Source organism: Mixophyes fleayi, chromosome 1 (assembly GCF_038048845.1).
Source record: "Mixophyes fleayi isolate aMixFle1 chromosome 1, aMixFle1.hap1, whole genome shotgun sequence".
Lineage (NCBI taxonomy): Eukaryota > Metazoa > Chordata > Amphibia > Anura > Limnodynastidae > Mixophyes > Mixophyes fleayi.
In genome coordinates this window covers 394,604,925-394,624,076 of record NC_134402.1, presented here as the reverse complement: position 1 = coordinate 394,624,076, position 19,152 = coordinate 394,604,925, and the positions used below count along the sequence as shown (strand labels likewise).

Sequence of the window (19,152 nt, the reverse complement as noted above, 5' to 3'; positions counted from 1 at the left end):
TACATGAAACTTGTAAGGCAACTTTTCTGATCCTTAATTTTAAGATGTCAAAGTTTTCATCCATGTCTTAGTTAAGATGAGAGGAGATTACAACATAATTTAATATCAAGTTGCTATTTTTCCCCCTGCCAGGCTACTATCTGTGTCATCTCACATTATGAGTTTCCAGACCAGTAAAATGGCATCTTGAGATGGCTAATAAACTGTAACGATGCTCTGGCCTGAGAGAATGTTGTGTTTTTTTTGTTTTGCTTTTGTGTTTGTCTTATCCCCACAAGAAATCAGGGACATATGAGGAATAGCAATATTATCGCTTATATTGCCTAAACAGTCACAGTGCAAGGTAATAATGAAATAAAAATAACGGTGCAGGGCTCCCTTGTAGCACTGGAATTATATCCAGAACGTAGAAACGCATAGCGCCTAAAAGGAGTCTATCGCCAATTTACGAACGCGCAAATTGGAAAAAAAACAACCCAATAACAACGTGGTTTGATCCCTGACCTTTTCATTTAATGGTAAACTTAAATTTTGGCTTTTGAAAGCTGAAGCAAACAGATGATAGTGTGTTTGTTTGCCTTGTTTTAGTACTAAAATTAAAGTACAGGCCTAAAATTTATAAAATGAAAAAAATAGAAATAAGCGTTCTGGTTGGCAATAATGTCAAACCCTGGCATGATCGTCTTGTGTCTCCTTCTACACTTACTGTGAGAAGTTCAGCTGAACAGTATAGTGAGCAAAAGAGTCTAAGGAAATACATTGGTCATTTTAAATGGAAATTAGAGTATTTTAGATACGGTGCTCCAAAATATGTCAAAACCCCTGATACGGAAGACCACAAGTCCTACACATTGATCCCATACCTGTATAGTCTTGTATTATCTGTATACAGTTCTGTAAAATGTGGATTTTGGAGACTTGTGATAATGTAAAGTAAAATCACGTTGGTGTACTGCATCAGGTATTTCCCATATGCAGTGTAATGGTGGACATGAGATTAATGATATAATTTACATTTATGTGGGGCCATCTATGAACCACTTCTTCACTTCAGCTATCTAGTACTACCATGTAGTATTACCCCATCCCTCCCCAACCCACTTTCAGCCAGTGGTCAGTGCATTGCCATAACCGATGGCGCTCAATCTTATATTTGTCAGATTGATCAAGTCCTACTGATCTCACTGCCCCCCAGTTATGTTATACAGGTTATAAATAAGAGGCACGCATCCACAAAGTTCATGGATTAGTATTCACCTCCCCATCTAAGGACTAATTTAATTCAATAGTCAACAGTGAGTACATTCATTTAGGTAGGACCGTCCTTCGCTGTAGCCTGTGTCTTCTAGGTAAGTTCAGCCTCTGTTTCCTTAAGGAAAATACAAACCCACCAGTCGTAGAATGAGGCGAACCCCTGATGTGACTGTGTTATGAGGGATGCCTGGGCCATCATGTCATGTGTCACATGCTACCATTTATTATCAGTCTAAAACTGATGATAACTCACAATAAATAATTTAAATTATCTCAATTTTGGTTGTAAAAATTATTTTCATGCCTCGAAGAGATGAAAATATAGTTTGACTCAGAATGTTGAAATGTACCACTGCGATCCATCCCGGGTTCACCGTCTGCCAAAAGTCACTTGGCTGGTGTTGCAGGGTTAAAATGATAATATTTGTAACTAGGCTTTATGTTTATTCCATTTTTCTGTAAATAATTTGCACATTATTTTTTTCAGTACAGAAAACATAATTTATTTGTCTTTTGTGCATTTATTGGGAACAACTTCCTCATAAAGCTACAATAAGACAGCGCCTCCAATGGCCACTTTGTTATGCAAATAGTAAAATACTCAAATTTTACAAAATAACATTTGCGCAAAGAAATCCTTAAATGCTAAGTTACTATCATTGTGGTATTGAGCAAGAAAAGAAAACATTTTTAAAATTAAAGTATTTCATTATTGTGTTCCTTTATTTGAAATACACATAATATACTACTCTCATTCTTGCAGATTTCTTTTCTTTTTCGGTTTGATCAGTTGATATTAATGGCACACTAAATTCAAATGTGTTGCTGCATGCTTATAAGCAATGGACTTCACAGAGGGCTATATTAGTACATTATTTTACGTTTTAGGTTTATCTCTAAAAGATATGCTGTATTAATGCTATGGAGCACTCAGGTTTAATTTTAACACCCATCAAACAAAGTTTGTTTGCAATGCTGGCAGTAAATTGTAAATAGCATTTTCTGAAGCCAGAGAACATTTCTTCTGGGGCACCAGCAGGTAAAGATGTCTGCTTGAAGGTTATTAACTTGCTGATTCCACAACTGGTATACTTGACCCACAGCAGTGAGCCCTGTTCATAAAATAACATGTCTCTCTCGCCTGCTATTTTTCAGCAATGTACATCAGTGCAAACCTCCTAGAGGTCACTCTAATAACCCCAGGGTCAGTACATGCCACATCAATGTAAATTAAGTGTGGAAAACCAATGTCTCATTGTATCCAAGTTGCAGAGAGAGTGAATGAGTGACAGCATTAGAAAGAGGGAATGTTATAAATTGGTCTAGTGACATTACAGACGGCAGATAGATTGTTTTAGGAGACAAATCCTTTTATAAATACTTGTCTCAAACCCGAACAAAAATGTAGTTTGAATAATTACAGGGAGCTTTTTATTTTACATGAAAAATACAATACCCAGATTTTAAGCAACCTTTTATAAGTCTCTTAACAGCTACAGAATGAAATTAAATGTATAAAATGGTTACAAAGTTAAATATGTAATAGTTATACAGCTATTGGATGAAGAACACTTCAGTGACATATATTCATATACAATTTGGAAAGAAATAGCTGTTATCAATAGTAATTTGAAGAATCAGTGCTTTTATTAATTGTGTTCTATATCAATGGGTGCATTGCACGTCAGTGATTATCAGTTCATTATTGAACATCAATTGTTGTTTTATAAAGAAAAATACAGCTGCAGGTGATAGTCGTTTAGGGTTTGGGAATACATAAGGGTTAAATAAAATTGTGCACAATGTCAGTTATCCTTCGGTAAATACACTACTAGGCAATCTAGTCTTGAAGTTGAGATGGGCTGGTCTGCAGATTGGCATTGAGATACATAGCCTCTCACCCCAAGGTCACCGGTTCAAATCTGTCTCTCTGCAAGAGAGAAATGAAAATCATTAGCATTTTAAAGCTGTTTGTTGACCCCTAAGAGAGGGGTTGGTCTTCTTAGTCCTATTCCCAGTTCACCACATCCCAAAACCATCATCACAATTGGAAGCTTTCAAGACTGTGGATTAATGAACATTAAGACTGAAGTACCTTCTCACCTTCTAGGGAGAGTCTCTCCAGAGAGTGGCTGCAGGACTATGTTGGATGTCTGCTGTGCTGCCTTCAACATAGACAATCTCATGTGCAGGATTGGAACTTGGGGCAACTTTTACATACGGTTGATATTTGTTTTAAATTTTTTGTTTATTTTACACAGGTGACATCAATATATTATGGTTAACCGATAAAATATATCACATAATGTGCTTAGTGATGTCGCTGTTTATATTAGTTAATGCTTAGTTGTGTAAGTAGTGCCATATGATTGATTTAAAAAGTGTTCCGTTAAAGACGTGCCAGTGAAGGTGAAACGCACTTAGGTATGAGGATCGTCTCATACAAACAACGCGTTTTGTTTTGTCCCACACTGAAATCTGTATACAGTAAGAAATCTTTGACAATATGACAGCTGAATCCCAGTCCTGTAAAGCTATTCCTAGCAAGTATTTCCACTTTTTGTAAAAACTAAATTTTTACCTAAGTTTATTTAACATTTTCTGAAATTGTCAATTTTCAACATGTCATGTCATAAACCCAACGAGGAACCCATGCCATACCAGTTCCCAGTTCCCTCGCGATGATCTCACCAGAAGACAAAATTCCACCCGCTTCTGTATCCCATGGATGATATATTGCTGGTGACCTGTCAGTGGGTTAATTTGTGATCTCAAACATAGTAGTTTATAAATTGTTTTAGTCTGGTCCCATAACTGCAGTGTATGAGGAGTAGTAGGTAATCATTCCTGATCTGCCAGCCTGTGTAGGTCTCCCCAGATGGCAGTATCATGTGCTGTATATTAGAGACTGCACTGCATACTTGGTGGAGCTTCCAATGTATAGGGTTACAGATAACTGGCAGAGCCCTAACATTCATTCTGACATTTCTAAATTACTTGTTTGACTCCCATGGCTAGATAGAGAGCAGAACCATCTTATCATATTCTTACATGTATTTGTATAGTCACTTGTCTTTACATTACAATCTATTTGAAATTCCCATTGCTGCCTTCGGCTGTGATTCTGCAGCAGGATATAATGTTTGCCACCTGTGATAATGGATCAGCATGTCAGATAGTTGCTACATATTTTATCTTTTGATTACTGTATCAGTCCATGTCTAGGGCATTTTAAAGATGTTGTGTTGTTTCATGGTATGTTAGCTACTGCGGCTGGACAGGAAACTATTTCACATTACTATATATGACTATAGGTTAACCATGAATGCAGTAACGCAAATACATACTCCTGTAGATAGTACTAGATAATATTAGGTATGTTAGTGATGTTGTATTGTATAATGGATGCTTAGTGATGTCATGTCTTCAGGAATCTTTAGCATATAACATGTACTACAAGCAGTGGTACTCAACTATGTCTAAGCTTGGACCCCAAGTATTAGTGTACCATTGTTCTAGGACTCCAAGTGTCAGTGTGTACAGTTCTGGGACCCCAAAAGAGGAGTTTTATAAAAGAATACATTGCATATAGGACAATGCCAGTGACAAACTGGGATCCCACAAGTTGTGTGCCTGGGTTACAAGATATACATTTTTATATTTACTGCTGGCTATATTTGAAATCATCTCAGAATTGCACATCCTAATGTCATAGGGTTAGCTGTCTTCTTGTAATACATTTATCGTTTATAATATAGGATACATTATGGGTGAGATTCTATTGCCAGCGATGTGACACGTGTACATGGCATCTCTGCTCATTTTTCCTCGCACCCCATAGAATTGAGTGGGGATTCCAGCCATAGAGACAGGAGGTGTCTCTGGACAGACTGTAAATAAAAAAAAACTATAAATAATTGATTACGTTTTTCCCTAAATAAACCTGCGTGCATTCAGTATTCTTCATAGGCCACATACGTTTTTGGAGCCCTTATGTGTACAATTAGTGTTTCAACTAAATAAATACACCTGTCAGTGAGAGGTCCCACATTTGGTTGATGTATTTCCAAACAAGTGCTTCATCATGAAGATCAAAGAACATTCAAAGTAAATCTAAGAAATGTTTATTGAAAACCACCAATCAGGGAAAGGCTACAAGATTATTTCAGTGTTTAATTTCCCCCCAGAGAACTGTCAAGTCCATCTTAAAAAAGAAATGGAATAGAATATAGCACAGTTGTTATATTTTCTAGAAAGGAGCACTTGTAAGAGAGGCCAGCAAGAGGCTTAAGCAACTCTGACAAAATTGCACTTATCATGTGACAACAGTAGCCTGGATACCTCACATACCTGCACTTGCACTAGAGGTGGGTGGCAAAGAGAGAGCCATTGTTGAAGAAAACACATGAAATCTTGCAAACGGTCCCCATTCGGTCTGATGGAACTCGAGCAACATCGCAAAGCAGATTTCTTTGACATTTAGAGTGTATTTTATTTTGATCAGTGGTAAAAACTCCTGAATAAGTCCATTTTGATTCCATAATGTAAGAAAATAAAATGGGTAAAGGGTAGAATACATTTTTCAGCCACTGTGTATTTCTGATGAATCCTAAATAATTTTTTCCATTGTTTATCTTTTAACAGTTCAATACAGACATATGAATTATGAAATGGATGGCGCTCTCCTTAGATATGTGTAGCAAAATGTTTTTCTTTATCCTTCGTTATCAGTCCCGTCCTGACTTTGAACAGCCCACTTTCGTTTCTGAACCCTACGATTGTGTCGTCTTGTGTGTGTTTTGGCCTCATTTCTCCCATCTCCACCTAACTCAGCTGCAAAAATGTCTTCATTGTTGTTCTCCCAGATTGTGATATTGTCACAAAACTGTTGCTAGGCAACAAATGTGGTTACCAGCACTGAGCGAATAGCTGAAGGGAAAGAGAAGTGTTGCACCATTGTAGAGTAACCATAGCAATGACCTACTATTACAGAATAAGGAATTAACATTAACAGTGTTAGAGTATGAAACATATGCGGTGATGGGTTCGGAAACCTTATTTTACTACATTTTGGGCCACTATCTCACGCTTTCTCTGAAGTTTATTTTCTTTTTTTCTCAGTTCTAGTACATGGGCCATTATTACGACTGACATTTTGGGCTGAGGGGAACTTGCATTCCTGGAGAGAACCTTTTCACAGCACACTCTCAGTGACATATCTGACTATTGTATATCCATAGGGGAAAGTTGGCACAACCAACCTCCTTTTCTGAGTGTGAAAGATGAATAACGGCCCTGCTGTATCATAGACACTATTAGAGCAAACTCAGACGCTGTGCTGTTTGCAGATGACTAAAGAGCTCAGACACATGCTTCGCAGACCTATGACCTAGCTCCCCCTTTGAATAAATTTGCTGTAACTGATGAAGCAGGTGGTGTGATTCTGTGTCTGCATTAAGCTTGTGCATGCAGTTTATTCATGTATTATTTAACCCATGGATATTTCTGCCTACTGGTGTGTAAGCTTCCTTTTTCAGCACTGAATGGGTAAAATGGACAGACATATCCGAGCTGGATCTAGTTGATCTTACAGCATTAAAACATGGCTGCAGTTCTGTATGCAGACAATATATTTCCTTTTCTCAGGGCAGAAGGGGGATGAATGGTTGTGAGCAGCTGAGGCTGTGTCATACTAACTGCTCAGCCGTCCTCGGATAGGGCCTGCTGGTGAGTGGTGTTCACAAGCCAGATGCCATACAGGGAGTGTGGTGATACACCCAGCCTCAGCAGATCCTTATGGTGTGTGATTTACAATGCGCCGAGAACAAAATCAGCAAAATAATGCAATAATAAACAGCGGATGCTTTGTTTTAGTTGTTTGTATGGATATGCTTATGGCGGCTTGTCGTACGAGATCTATCTGCACATTTCTACATGTAGTGTTGGTTATAACTTTTTTTTTTTCTACATTGTAAGTCGTCCAGTTTAATAAATATTACAGTTCAGAATGATTTATGTTTATATCTCACTGATCATACCCCATCCTATCATGTAAATATCTTACCTATGCCCCATCAACATAGGATCACATAGATGCTGCATAATGCAGTGGGGCTGGGGTAGGTCATCCGGGAGCAGAAGCACAATGCTGCAGAACTTCTCTGACACAGTCCTGCAGTGGTGCAGTAACAGCTGCACACTGCCCAGTGTGTGTGGATATATATATATATATATATATATATATATATATATATATATATATATATATATATATATATATATATATATATATATATATATATACACATATATATATATATACACATATATATACACACACACACATATATATACTAAGATATACATATATATATATATACGTATGTATGTATATTTTAGTATATATGTGTGTGTGTATATATATATATATGTGTGTGTATATTCTAGTATATATGTGTGTGTGTGTATATATATATATATATATATATATATATATATATATATATATAATATAATATATCTATACATCTGGTGTGCTGTCACTTGTGTCTCATGACTCATTTTGGAGGTGTCCGGTGATGGAATACATATACCTGTCAGAGGAAGTCAATTGCAAAAGGCAAGCCGGCTTTTGACCTGCTGTGCACCTCGGTTTGCACAGATGCGGCTATGGTTAGGTTTGCAGAGGAACAGAAGTTTGCATCGGCACATTAGAGCTATTCTCACTGAAGTACGGGAAAGGCAGAGTTATCCCTTGTTGAGCAGATAAACCTCATTTTGTGAAGTTAGATTATAATGTGGAGAAGGCGTATATTTAGAGGCATACCTTGATATGTGCATATGCCCTCCACAAGAATACTTTATTTCTGCAGTAGTTTAGAGCTGGCGGGAATCTGGTCTCATCAAGGTACAATTCAGTGGCAAAGTATTAAATGTAATGCATCTTGGTGTGTGCTGGGTGAACCATGGGAAATGAAGAGTTTGTTCCAGTGCACATAGGGTGTGCTTCGTACATGTGTGGGTAACACCTGCATATGAGCATCGACTCCTGCAAACAACTTTTTCCACATATGTAGTATTATATCAGGGGCGCACGGAGGATTTTTCAGGGGGAGTTTCCTCCGCCCCTGAAAAAAAAAATTCTAGAGACCTGCCGCGCATGCGCCCATTTCGGCTGCACTGTAGTATACAGCAGCCGCGGCGCTGTCAAAGAAGCGTCCACGGCGGTGCTGTATACAATACAGCACCGCCGCAGACGCTTCTTAGACCTCGCCCCGGCTGCTGTATACTACAGTGCCGATATGTAGGGCACTTTTTAGCGGAGGGGGGGGGTTTCTGAATACCCAGTAACCCCCCCTGCGTGCGCCACTGTATATGTTCTGTATTTCCCCCCCCCTCCTTTCTATTTTTAAAATATTTAAAAACTAAATAAAAAAAGCGTGAAAGACTTCGGCATAATTTTGTGAAGAAAGAAGACTTGTTACTGTGTCTAAGGAATAAAACCTAAAATCATAACGTTCTAGCTCATACCATAGATTTGTCACGAAGAAGGATGAAATATGACTGTGTTATATGTTTTATATTGAAGATAATAAATATAAAACATAAATAATTGTTGCCAGACGTGTAACTGGTTATATAATATTACAGTCTGTTGCTGTGTGAGAGGAAGATTGAAGTCATCACCAAGTGTCTGCACCTGTGAGCTAAAGCCCCGTACATTAGTCTGCGAGCTCCGTGTCAACATATGGTTGTCTTCCCAACTACTGGCTTTATTGTACCAAACTTTCTTCTTAGATACCGAGCTTTGTAATGACAAGTTACGATGACACCTCTGACTGTAAAAACTGACTCAATTAATAACCTCCTTATGTATGAAAGGTGTTAATTCTACTAAACTCCAGTTCCTTTTAAAGATGGTTACGTTTAATTATCACTTTGCACCTTTTCCTAATTAAGCCATGTGATTTCATTTTACAAGATATTGTTACGGAATAAGAAAACATTATTTTCTACATTAACCGTCTTTACCTACTATAATGTAATGCTCCTCAGTGTTAGTATTAACAGGTATGATTTTCTAGCAGCTAGCGAAAAGTAAATTCTGTTCCATAGTTAATAAATTCACATGTACTAGCTATAATGCTTAAAGCATTGCTATATGAATTACTAGAGCTGATCTTGGCACTGATAGAGACATACACAGAAAAGGCGTTTTAATTCACAGCAACAAATCATATTCTTGCTGTTATTTTTCTAGTATTGTTAAGGAAATTAAAACGGTTACCTGATTGGTTGGTATACAGTAGGTGATGGAACCCTTTTCTTTCATTTTTATAAATGGCCCCTGGTCATTTTTACACAGCTGTTCCGTTTTGCTTGGAGTTTATATATAAACACATTTAAGACATTAAATAAATTACACATTTTCTTGTTTGAAAAATACTTCCCATGAAATGCATCTGATAATTAATAGGAGTTTGTTCTCATCAATTGAACTTGTAATTAAAATGCAGTGGTGTTTCGTCACAAATGAACCGCAGATATAGCTAATAACGAGTGGCTATGAAAGCTTATTGTATGTGTGTGTGCCCTACAACGATCTGAGGCTTGTTCTCACCCACTCACTCATTTAGTCATTGCTCTTCTGTCTTCTCTTTCCAGGCACGGAGCGCCATGAACTGACCTCGTGGAAGAGCTTCCCCTCCATCTTCAAATTTTTCACCGAAGCTCTGGATGCAAAGAAAGCGAAAAACAAGAGCAGGCGCTCTAACAGAATAAAGAGTGAGGAATTGTAGGAACAGCAGAAACAAACTCGTGGAGTCTGGGTGATCAGACCAGGCCTCCCTTACCCTCCCCTCATTTAATTTTTCCCAGTCTCCCAGCCCCTCATTAGATTGTTTTCTTCCTAGAGCACAGGGTCATGATGTATACATTTAAATAGCGTTTTGCATTATTTCTAGATGAGTGCAACTGTCAAAGCAATATGGGTTCACTGGTTGTGCTTCATGTGGTCTGCTGCGTGGATCCCATGCTGCCCATCAGAGCACAGATTAAGGCTGACAGCAGCACTGCACAGTACAGCATGGTGCAAGCCTAATTGCCCTGACATAGCCCTACAGTGTGAGCGGATGCCATGGCCTGTCTGCTACTCCAGGGCCCGGGATCTGCAAACTTTTTACCTCTACTGTCTAGGTGGGGTCTCAATGCCTTTACACTATGGAAGGAAAACATTTTAACCTACATGTGCCCATCCGATTTTATGTCAAACGTGAGCATGTTTTTGTTTTTTTTATAATGTTATAGTTAACTCCTTCTGTGCTGAAAGAAACCACAGAGCACCATTTAATAGGTTGTGTCCCTCGGAAGTATCAAAGTGTCCATGACAACAGGGAAACACTTCTCACCGAGGTTTTAAGATAAGTTCTCACAGTGATGAAGTTTTAACTCCCTTGAGCTTTTTTGTTGTTCAGTATGTCAGATTGGTAAATATTACTTACTGCCTTGAGTGCCCTAATAGAACAACGCAGGTGTCTCTGATAACTGAAGTACCGACCTATCTATGTCAGGTGGGACGTATTGGATTTTTATTTCCTCTATCTCATTATGGGTATATCTATATAATTAAGTACTGTGAATACTTTTTTACATTGCTATTTGGCAGCGTATTGTCACAGGCAGAAAATAGGATTATTATCTTGATTACAAACACTGTGAACCATACACGCAAAAAAAAGAAAAACAAAACAAATATTGTTACATAGGATTATTTTTAAGTCCAAATGCATTTTTCCAATAAGTGTTACAAACTGTAATAGTTATTCTGGAGACCAGTATTTTTAATGGAAGTGCTTTGAGTTTCGCATCTGCATACAAATACAGAATTATCTAGCTAAATGGATGTCATATGCTGTAATGATTGTATCGCTATATTTAGGTATAGGTAATAAAGATGTAACTATTTCTTTTAATATTGCGCCTTTTCTGGGATATTTTTATGGGATCTTTTTGTTTGTTAGATATTTCAAATTAAACAGAGAGGCCACTTTTTAGATACATTCTGCTTTTAGTAAATACAAATGCAGTTAACCCCAGTGGAGGGTTGAGTGTTTTTTCAGCACCCAGTGGTGGTGTATGTAGTGCAGATTACAGACACAGTATCTAAATGACTATTTTGCATACAGCTAGAAGATTCAGGATGATAAAATGATATTTCACACATTTGTTTTTAAAGTGCATAGAAACCTCCTGCCGCAACACAATATTTATAGTGACTGGCCGAGGAGCTTGGCAGCAGCAGAGGGCATACCTGGGCATGTCCCAGAGTGTAATGTCAACCCGTTACACCTGGCAGGACTGTACTAAATATACAATACAGCCAGATTTGTAATTTGACAGCAGCGGCTGATGGCCTGTAACCTTCTGAGTGCAGTGGCTGTTACACAAGTTGCCCTGGAGAATAGTACCAGTACGGGGTGGCATTTGGGGAATTGTAGCTGCAACATTGTGCAGTGGTTTGCTGAGAAACAGATCCGGGTTTAGCGGTGGGCACAGTAGACTGGTGGCTAAGTGTCAGCACAGTAGACTGGTGGCTCAGTGGCGGCACAGTAGACTGGTGGCTCAGTAGCGACACAGTAAACTGGTGGCTCAGTGGCGACACAGTAGACTGGTGGCTCAGTGGCGGCACAGTAGACTGGTGGCTCAGTGGCGACACAGTAGACTGGTGGCTCAGTGGCGGCACAGTAGACTGGTGGCTCAGTGGCGGCACAGTCTGGCAGTGGCTTTGCTTATAGTTCTTTTTCTTTCATCAGAAATAATAAATGAGCTAAGTGAACGAAAAAATCAAAATGTGGTGTAGAACGGTGACGCTATGTTCTGGTCTGTCGCAGGATGTTTTTAGTAACTTGTGTCTATTGGATGAGCCCTAGCTCAGGGCATCTAAGGTTGTTTTCCTATAGGCCGTATTGATGTAAATCCGTGAAGATACAGCACTTATAAGCAAGTGCTTTTATTTCCCCACTTTCCAAAGATTTTAACAGTTCCAATATCTTCTGTCCACCCCCATTAGGACTTAACCCTTGATCATGGCCAATGGTAATAAGTTTATTTTAACTGATTTGTTGGCTTTCTTCATTGTGTGAAACGTTTATTGAACCCTTGATTGCGTTGGGGTTGTTAACCATTTCTGAACTCCTGCTTCCTAAGTGCCGTCTAATTTTCTCCCCACTTTGTTTATTTAGTGTGGTACATGCACAGTGTACTGTATCGCATGTGCCACATTCCAGCATGACTGCAGACTTCTTCTGGAACTCTTATGTTTCAGGAATTAGGAATTCTACAAAGGAATCGGTGATGGTTGTTGAGAACAGAGGCAATACCCAGAAGGTGGACGATTTTACCTGAATCTTGTATCTTGTTCTTAATCATTAAAATAAATACTTTAGCTGGCTGGATAATAAGTTGGTGGGTACCATTAGTTGGATGAAATTGAAGATAACATTCTGTATAATTCTGTAATCAATAATTAGAATAGTAGAAGTTAAAATGCTGACCCCCAACCCCTGAACCTGCAACAAGTGGGGTGAAATTTAGTGTATTGTAGTGTGAATATGGTTTATATGATTCACATTTCTAAAAGTTTCCATATTTCTGACATTGTCTATATTCCACACATACTAATATACTAATGAGGAGTGGTCTGTGTAAGCACTATATTCAGCAAAGCTTTGGGTGGTGGTAATCTTCCACACTGCAGGGAGATGCTTTATGATGGAAAGATTGGCATATGGGAGATCAGATATATAATGTTCCTCCCAGTTTTAAAATAAAATCTTGTATCACTAACCCAGGATAGCAGGGTACGTTCTCTAACACTGATTTATTTTTATTTTTTGTTTACTGGTCTTGATATTGCACATCCCTCTGAACCCTCTGCATCGCTGGTATGACATGGTAGTAGTATAGTTATTGAGACTAAAAAGGTGGATCTATCAATTTCAAAATAAACCTGAGTAAACCTTTCACTTTACATAGGGGGTGCAATTAGATTTATGTCTTACAAATATATAAAGTTTAAAGAGAGAGAATAGTTTGTAAAAATGTGATCCTATACAACTAGGTGGACCAAGGACCAAAGTGGTCACCTAAGTCTCCAAAGTTTAGATGAGTGAGTGGCAAAACGTCAACCATTCTTTACCCTGCAACTCACTGCACTGAGCAAGGGCAACCCAGGGATTTACATTAAACACCCCCTTCTTGTTTTCAACCAATAAAGAAGAATAGGGTGTGCTTAACTTTGTACAAGCCTTTTCCCCTCCCATCCTCTCCCCTTTAGAACAGGTGGGCAGAAGAGGTGGTGACACATCACACAGTTGCTCCTTAATGTCAGTATTCGGCTGGGAGCTTAGCGCTGTAGTGCCACATTCTCATCTCAGCACAGGAGCAGAAGCCGGGAGCACAGACACAGACTCCCCCAATGTAAGAAGATTGGTGAGGAGTACCTAGGACACACCGGGAACATGACCTATTGTTGTGGACTCCTGTATAAGCCTATTGTGCATCTGAGGTCTAGTGTACATAGGCATGATTATGTTCTCTTCCATGTGTTTCCACATTATAATACACAACAATACCTTTTTCTGCTTTTGTTACTTCTAACTGAATTGTGAGCTGCAAAGTCACTATCCCCTTACTGGCCAGTGCTTTCTCTCTAACATCTTGCTCCTTTTCCAAATAAAGACATCACCAGTATGTTCTCTCAGTTTTTGGCAATTAAATAAAGAAATAAGGATAACAGGTCTCCATATTGCCAAACTAAGCTCCTTAATCATTTGTGTGAACTTTCTTCTCAAGATAAGTATCACAAACTTGATAATGAAATGTCGGATCTTCTGGAATGGTTTAATGTATCACTAAACCTAAAATACACACAGTAACAGAACTATTGAGATCATTGTCAGCTTATGAAGAGGTAAAGATGTACTACTAGAATTCCTCTCTTTTAAGGGCGCTACAAGCAGCCCCTCTGAGTGTAAAAGAGCTGATAATAGAGAGCAATAGCCTGCTCTATGGCACATATAAATACAAAGTAAAGTTCTGTTCTGGGGACTTTCACTTACATGACTTGGAATATGTGAATATTACACAATACTTTTTCAAACAGAGTCTATTTCTATTTTATGTATAGTAGCCCTACCTATTTGCACACAGCCACACAATCAACTCAGCTGCTGGCTCTGTTGCTTTTGACAGATGCATAAATACATGTGTTTGGCCACATTTGAAGATTAGTCTAGCCTCCATCCATCCATATCTGATAGATACCATTTAGTTGTTGATCAGGAACAGTGTTATTTTTGGGCACAAACATGATGAGATTTATGGCCAGTCAAAATTACAGAGTCTATAGGCCAAATTACCTGTGAAGCTTCAGATGCTATCTCCTCCCCCACCATAAGAGGCCGTCTGGTATGGAAAATGGGGACAAAATTAAAAAAAAACAAAAACTCAAAATGTACAAAAAAAACAACACTAAAGACTTGAATATTATTATAAACTATTTTTATAAATAATTTTATTCTATTTACTTATTCCATCATCATTTATTTATATAGCGCCACTAATTCCGCAGCGCTGTACAGAGAACTCATTCACGTCAGTCCCTGCCCCATTGGGGCTTATAGTCTACATTCCCTAACACACACACACACACACATATAGACAGACACACAGACTAGGGTCAATTTGTTAGCAGCCAATTAACCTACCAGTATGTTTTTGGAGTGTGGGAGGAAACCAGAGCACCTGGAGGAAACCCACACAAACACGTGGAGAACATACAAACGCCACACAGATAAGGCCATGGTCAGGAATTTAACTCCTGACCCCAGTGCTGTGAGGCAGAAGTGCAAACCACTTAGCCACCGTGCTGCACATTTTATTATGTTAGAATAAAATTAAATTTTGTGACGTACTTAATATTCCAGTTATATTCAAGGTTTTATTTATTTGTTTTGTTTTTATTCTTTACACCATTGCAGATTAGATAAAGTAGAATAGATCTAATATCCAGGCCCGCCAAGAGGGTGAACAAGGGCTGAAGCTCCGGGTAGTCAGACTCCAGACAGCAATCACTTGCAGTCATATAGCAATTAATTGCTGTCATTATCAAACTGTGTAAGTTTAACCCTTGAGGCGCAAACCCATGCCACGCTCTGGTGTCACCAATCCCTCTCAATGAAATTCACTGTATCTCTACATACATCAGTACTGATGCACCTCCTGTAATGCAGCAATAGACATACAGGCATATCTGATCAAGGACATCCGTGCATTAGTGGCCCTATTAGTACTTGTATTAACCACTTACTGTCATCTAGGCCCAATGCCCTTTATTGCTCTCCACGGCCCTAATAGTACCTCTGATTTCAATAAGAACTTCATCATTATTTATGCCAACTGAGTGCTATATAGTCTGCTCTTTAATCTGTTACACCTGTTTCAAGTGTTTTTATACCTGTAATTTTTATATAATGCAATATTCCATTTATATTTGCCACTCATATTCCTTGTTGTGTCGATATATGGCACTCTGACATTGGGGCTTGAACTGGCACATGTTGATTTTTGTTTCTAAACCTACAATTACATTTCTGTATAAGTCCTTCTATGTACAAACTACAAGTCACAATCTGTTTTTTTTCTTCTTTTTTTTTTAATCCCGCTGTTTTTAACATGATGGTAAATCAGAAAATGACTGATTGCTTCACACACATTATAGGTTGGATTTCACAAACCAGAAAGATATTTGCAGTATATGCATAAAAGTACAACAAGTGTAGGATAGTTCGTGTCCATCCTTTCCAGATGAAAATTTTACACCTAATCGGATTATCAATTTATTTGGGCGTCTACATTTGATTATTCTGGCTCTATTGTCACGCACATATGTAGATCTTTTAAGAATTCAGTTAAAACAAATAGATTGCATGATGGGATTGTAACATGTGTGGACAATGTTATTGGTTTTGTTTTGAAAGAAGAAAGCAATGGTTTTTTTCCATAGTCACTTTTCAGTTTTCCAGTTGGGAGTTAATAGTAGAATGATTAGTGATGGCCATTATCTTATCATCCCTGAATCCCATAACAGCCAATGAGACGTTTTCTTTCCTTTCCTAATTTAATCCACAGCTTTTCCTGTGCACGAGTTTTCATAAATGTCACTTTAACGTTTCAGAAAAGACAAAGCTGAAATACCTCACAGGAGACAGTGGTGGCAATTTGCTATCCGCAGCATATGCCGATACACAGTTTGTTTCACTTTACACAGATGCATTGAGTGCATACTAAACATATATGCACACTTTCCACTTTGGAAAAGGTCCCTGTGCAACCGGTCTGCGTAACCATCCTCTGGATTGGGGGCCAAAATGCCAATGCCACAAAACGATCATATAATTTCTGCTTATTGGTATTCTAGGACCTCCCCCTGAAATAATGACAACTTTTATATGTTTCCTCTAAAATACTGCTAACTGCAATCCCACATCCCAATCCCACATCCGGCAAAAACACCAGGTCCCTCCCATCAGAAGGAGCGAAATATCGCCCCTCAACATTTGCTGCTATTGTGCAGCATATCGCATCATTTTTACCCCATGATGTGATTGCAGCGTATCGTCACAGGGGTAGGATCAGAATGATGCAATTTAATGCAAAACGCATCTTTGAGGCCCCTGTCCCACACACTTCACTAGGAAGTGGGTGGAATCCCGGAGAAAGACCTGCTCTCCTAGGGGTCTGGGAGACCTACCTGAAATTTGAGTGGGTAGCCATGTATGACTAAATTATTACTGAACCCACGTAAAAGGGCATTATCTTGCAAAACATGCCATGCACCAATTAGTATGGGCACCGGGGGCCCCAGTATTGCAGCTTAGTGAATGACCCTTAGTATCTGATATCTTTAGCTCTCACCCCAACACCAACCTGCATTGTTCTTCATGTGCACAATCCCTGAACAAAATGTGGATACAGTTTCCAAGAACCATTACATCATAACATGGATCAGTAATTCCTGGTTGGATAACATGGAACATTTACTCACAGTAGCCTTCACTTTAATTTCAGAGATGTATAATTATTTTGCATTTTCTTTAGGTACAATATATTCATACATTTTTTTTTTCCATATTGGTAATGTAAGTTGCTTGTACAAGTGTAGAATACCTTTTAAATAGACGTAGTAGGAGTGTACTTTTGCTTATTCTATTCTATTTGGCAGCAAAAAGAGAGGATACCGGCTCACATATCACAGCAATTGTGCTATAAAGTGTGGCTATTCCATTATGGAATTATTAGTAACCGACAGAGTAACTAATCACTGGATTGTGACTGTCAATTTCTATAAAATTTTGCCTGCATTTTCTATGTACTGGAATAAATGAACAATACAAAATGCTTCCACTGTCTTGGTAAAATTATAATCTCTGTTGGTTTGTTTGTGTTCCGTGTACTTTTAAACTGTTTTATATATGTCATTATGTTGTTTAGAATTTTAACTATTTACCGTAAGGTGATAATGTGGATTAGTTGACACCTAAAAGTCCTGGGTTCAACATTGAACATGTATCATGACAGATATCTGAACTTCATACTTTGCAAACCTGTGGATAACACGCTATACAGTACATCAGCGCTGATCTATCCTTCACCTGGACACTGCTGGTTCACTCCTAGACATTAAGTGACCTAGGGCTAGATTTACTAAGCTGCGGGTTTGAAAAAGTGGGGATGTTGCCTATAGCAACCAATCAGATTCTAGCTTTCCTTTATTTAGTACTTTCTACAAAACGACAGCTAGAATCTGATTGGTTGCTATAGGCAACATCCCCACTTTTTCAAACCCGCAGCTTAGTAAATCTAGCCCCTAGTGTGTTTTGATGTAAACATGCCCTTTTCTTTCCACTTTGTTTACAGATTACTTTTCCAGGGAATTCCAAGTCCGTGATATATAAGTTTGCATTTAAAGTGCCAAAAATCACATTTCAGTTTCGCTTTTACAATTTGAGGACAAATCTGTACAAATGTCTGAATGTTATTTTAAATACAGCCCTTTTATATGTCCCTTCTTCATGCTCCTGACTGATTTGTGGTATTTGCTTATGTTTCAATTTGTAAAGCACCAAAAGTTCCTACAGTGTATATTTCTGTTTACACTTAATAAAATAAACATTTGCTCTTGTAATATGATGTGTATCTTTTTTTTTTTTTTTTCCATCGGTTTCATGATATAATCCCTTATTTATGAAGGACCTAGGATAGGTACATTATTAATTATTAACACAACATGAAGGGATGGTAGCGCTGCATATAACAAATAATATTTAAAACTGAGTTATGTTATGTGTAAGATTTCTCTCTGTCACATTTCTGATTATTATTCTGAATTTGTTCTCATCCTGATGCACAAAATAAGAGGGGAGAATGTTCTCTTCTAGTTAAATTATACCCAGTCATGGCTTTGTGGTGATATTATGCCACTTCTGAATATCTGTACAGAATATATTCAACCTCACATTCATGTTCTTAACTTGTATATTTTATGTTTTTATTTCTTTCCCTCGACTACTTCCCTTTCCCCCAATCTCTGTACTCTTCTTACAGCTCCCCTTCTATTAATTACCCATTTTGTCTTTTATGTTTCTTATGTTGTCATATTTACTCTTTTCTCTTCCTTTCACTGACTTCTTCATTGTATGCATCTTCCAAAACTGTTTTTTATCTTTTCAGCCTATTCTCTCTATCCTCGTATACAGTCCACTCACTTAATCACGTTCTCATCACTTCTCTTCTTTCTAAATTTTTCACATATTTCACACTCACTTCTCAACTTGTCTC

The 19,152-nt window shown here is 38.2% G+C and overlaps 1 protein-coding gene and 1 long non-coding RNA gene across 2 annotated transcripts in view; one reads left to right on the top strand and one right to left on the bottom strand.

Moving 5' to 3' along the window:
- ARB2A (ARB2 cotranscriptional regulator A) overlaps positions 1–18,499 on the top strand; it is a 342,205-nt gene extending 323,706 nt beyond the window's left edge. Inside the window, exon 11 of the mRNA XM_075180973.1 lies at positions 9,919–18,499. Coding sequence (XP_075037074.1) covers positions 9,919–10,052 — 134 coding nt within the window. The 3' untranslated portion in view covers positions 10,053–18,499. The remainder of the gene's footprint in view (positions 1–9,918) is intronic.
- Positions 2,810–6,824, bottom strand: LOC142098272 (uncharacterized). Its single transcript, XR_012678319.1, has 3 exons — positions 5,605–6,824; positions 5,089–5,144; positions 2,810–3,184 (listed from the first exon to the last, which is right to left on the bottom strand). It is a non-coding gene; the product is annotated as an uncharacterized LOC142098272 (long non-coding RNA).
- Positions 18,500–19,152: the final 653 nt, after the last annotated feature.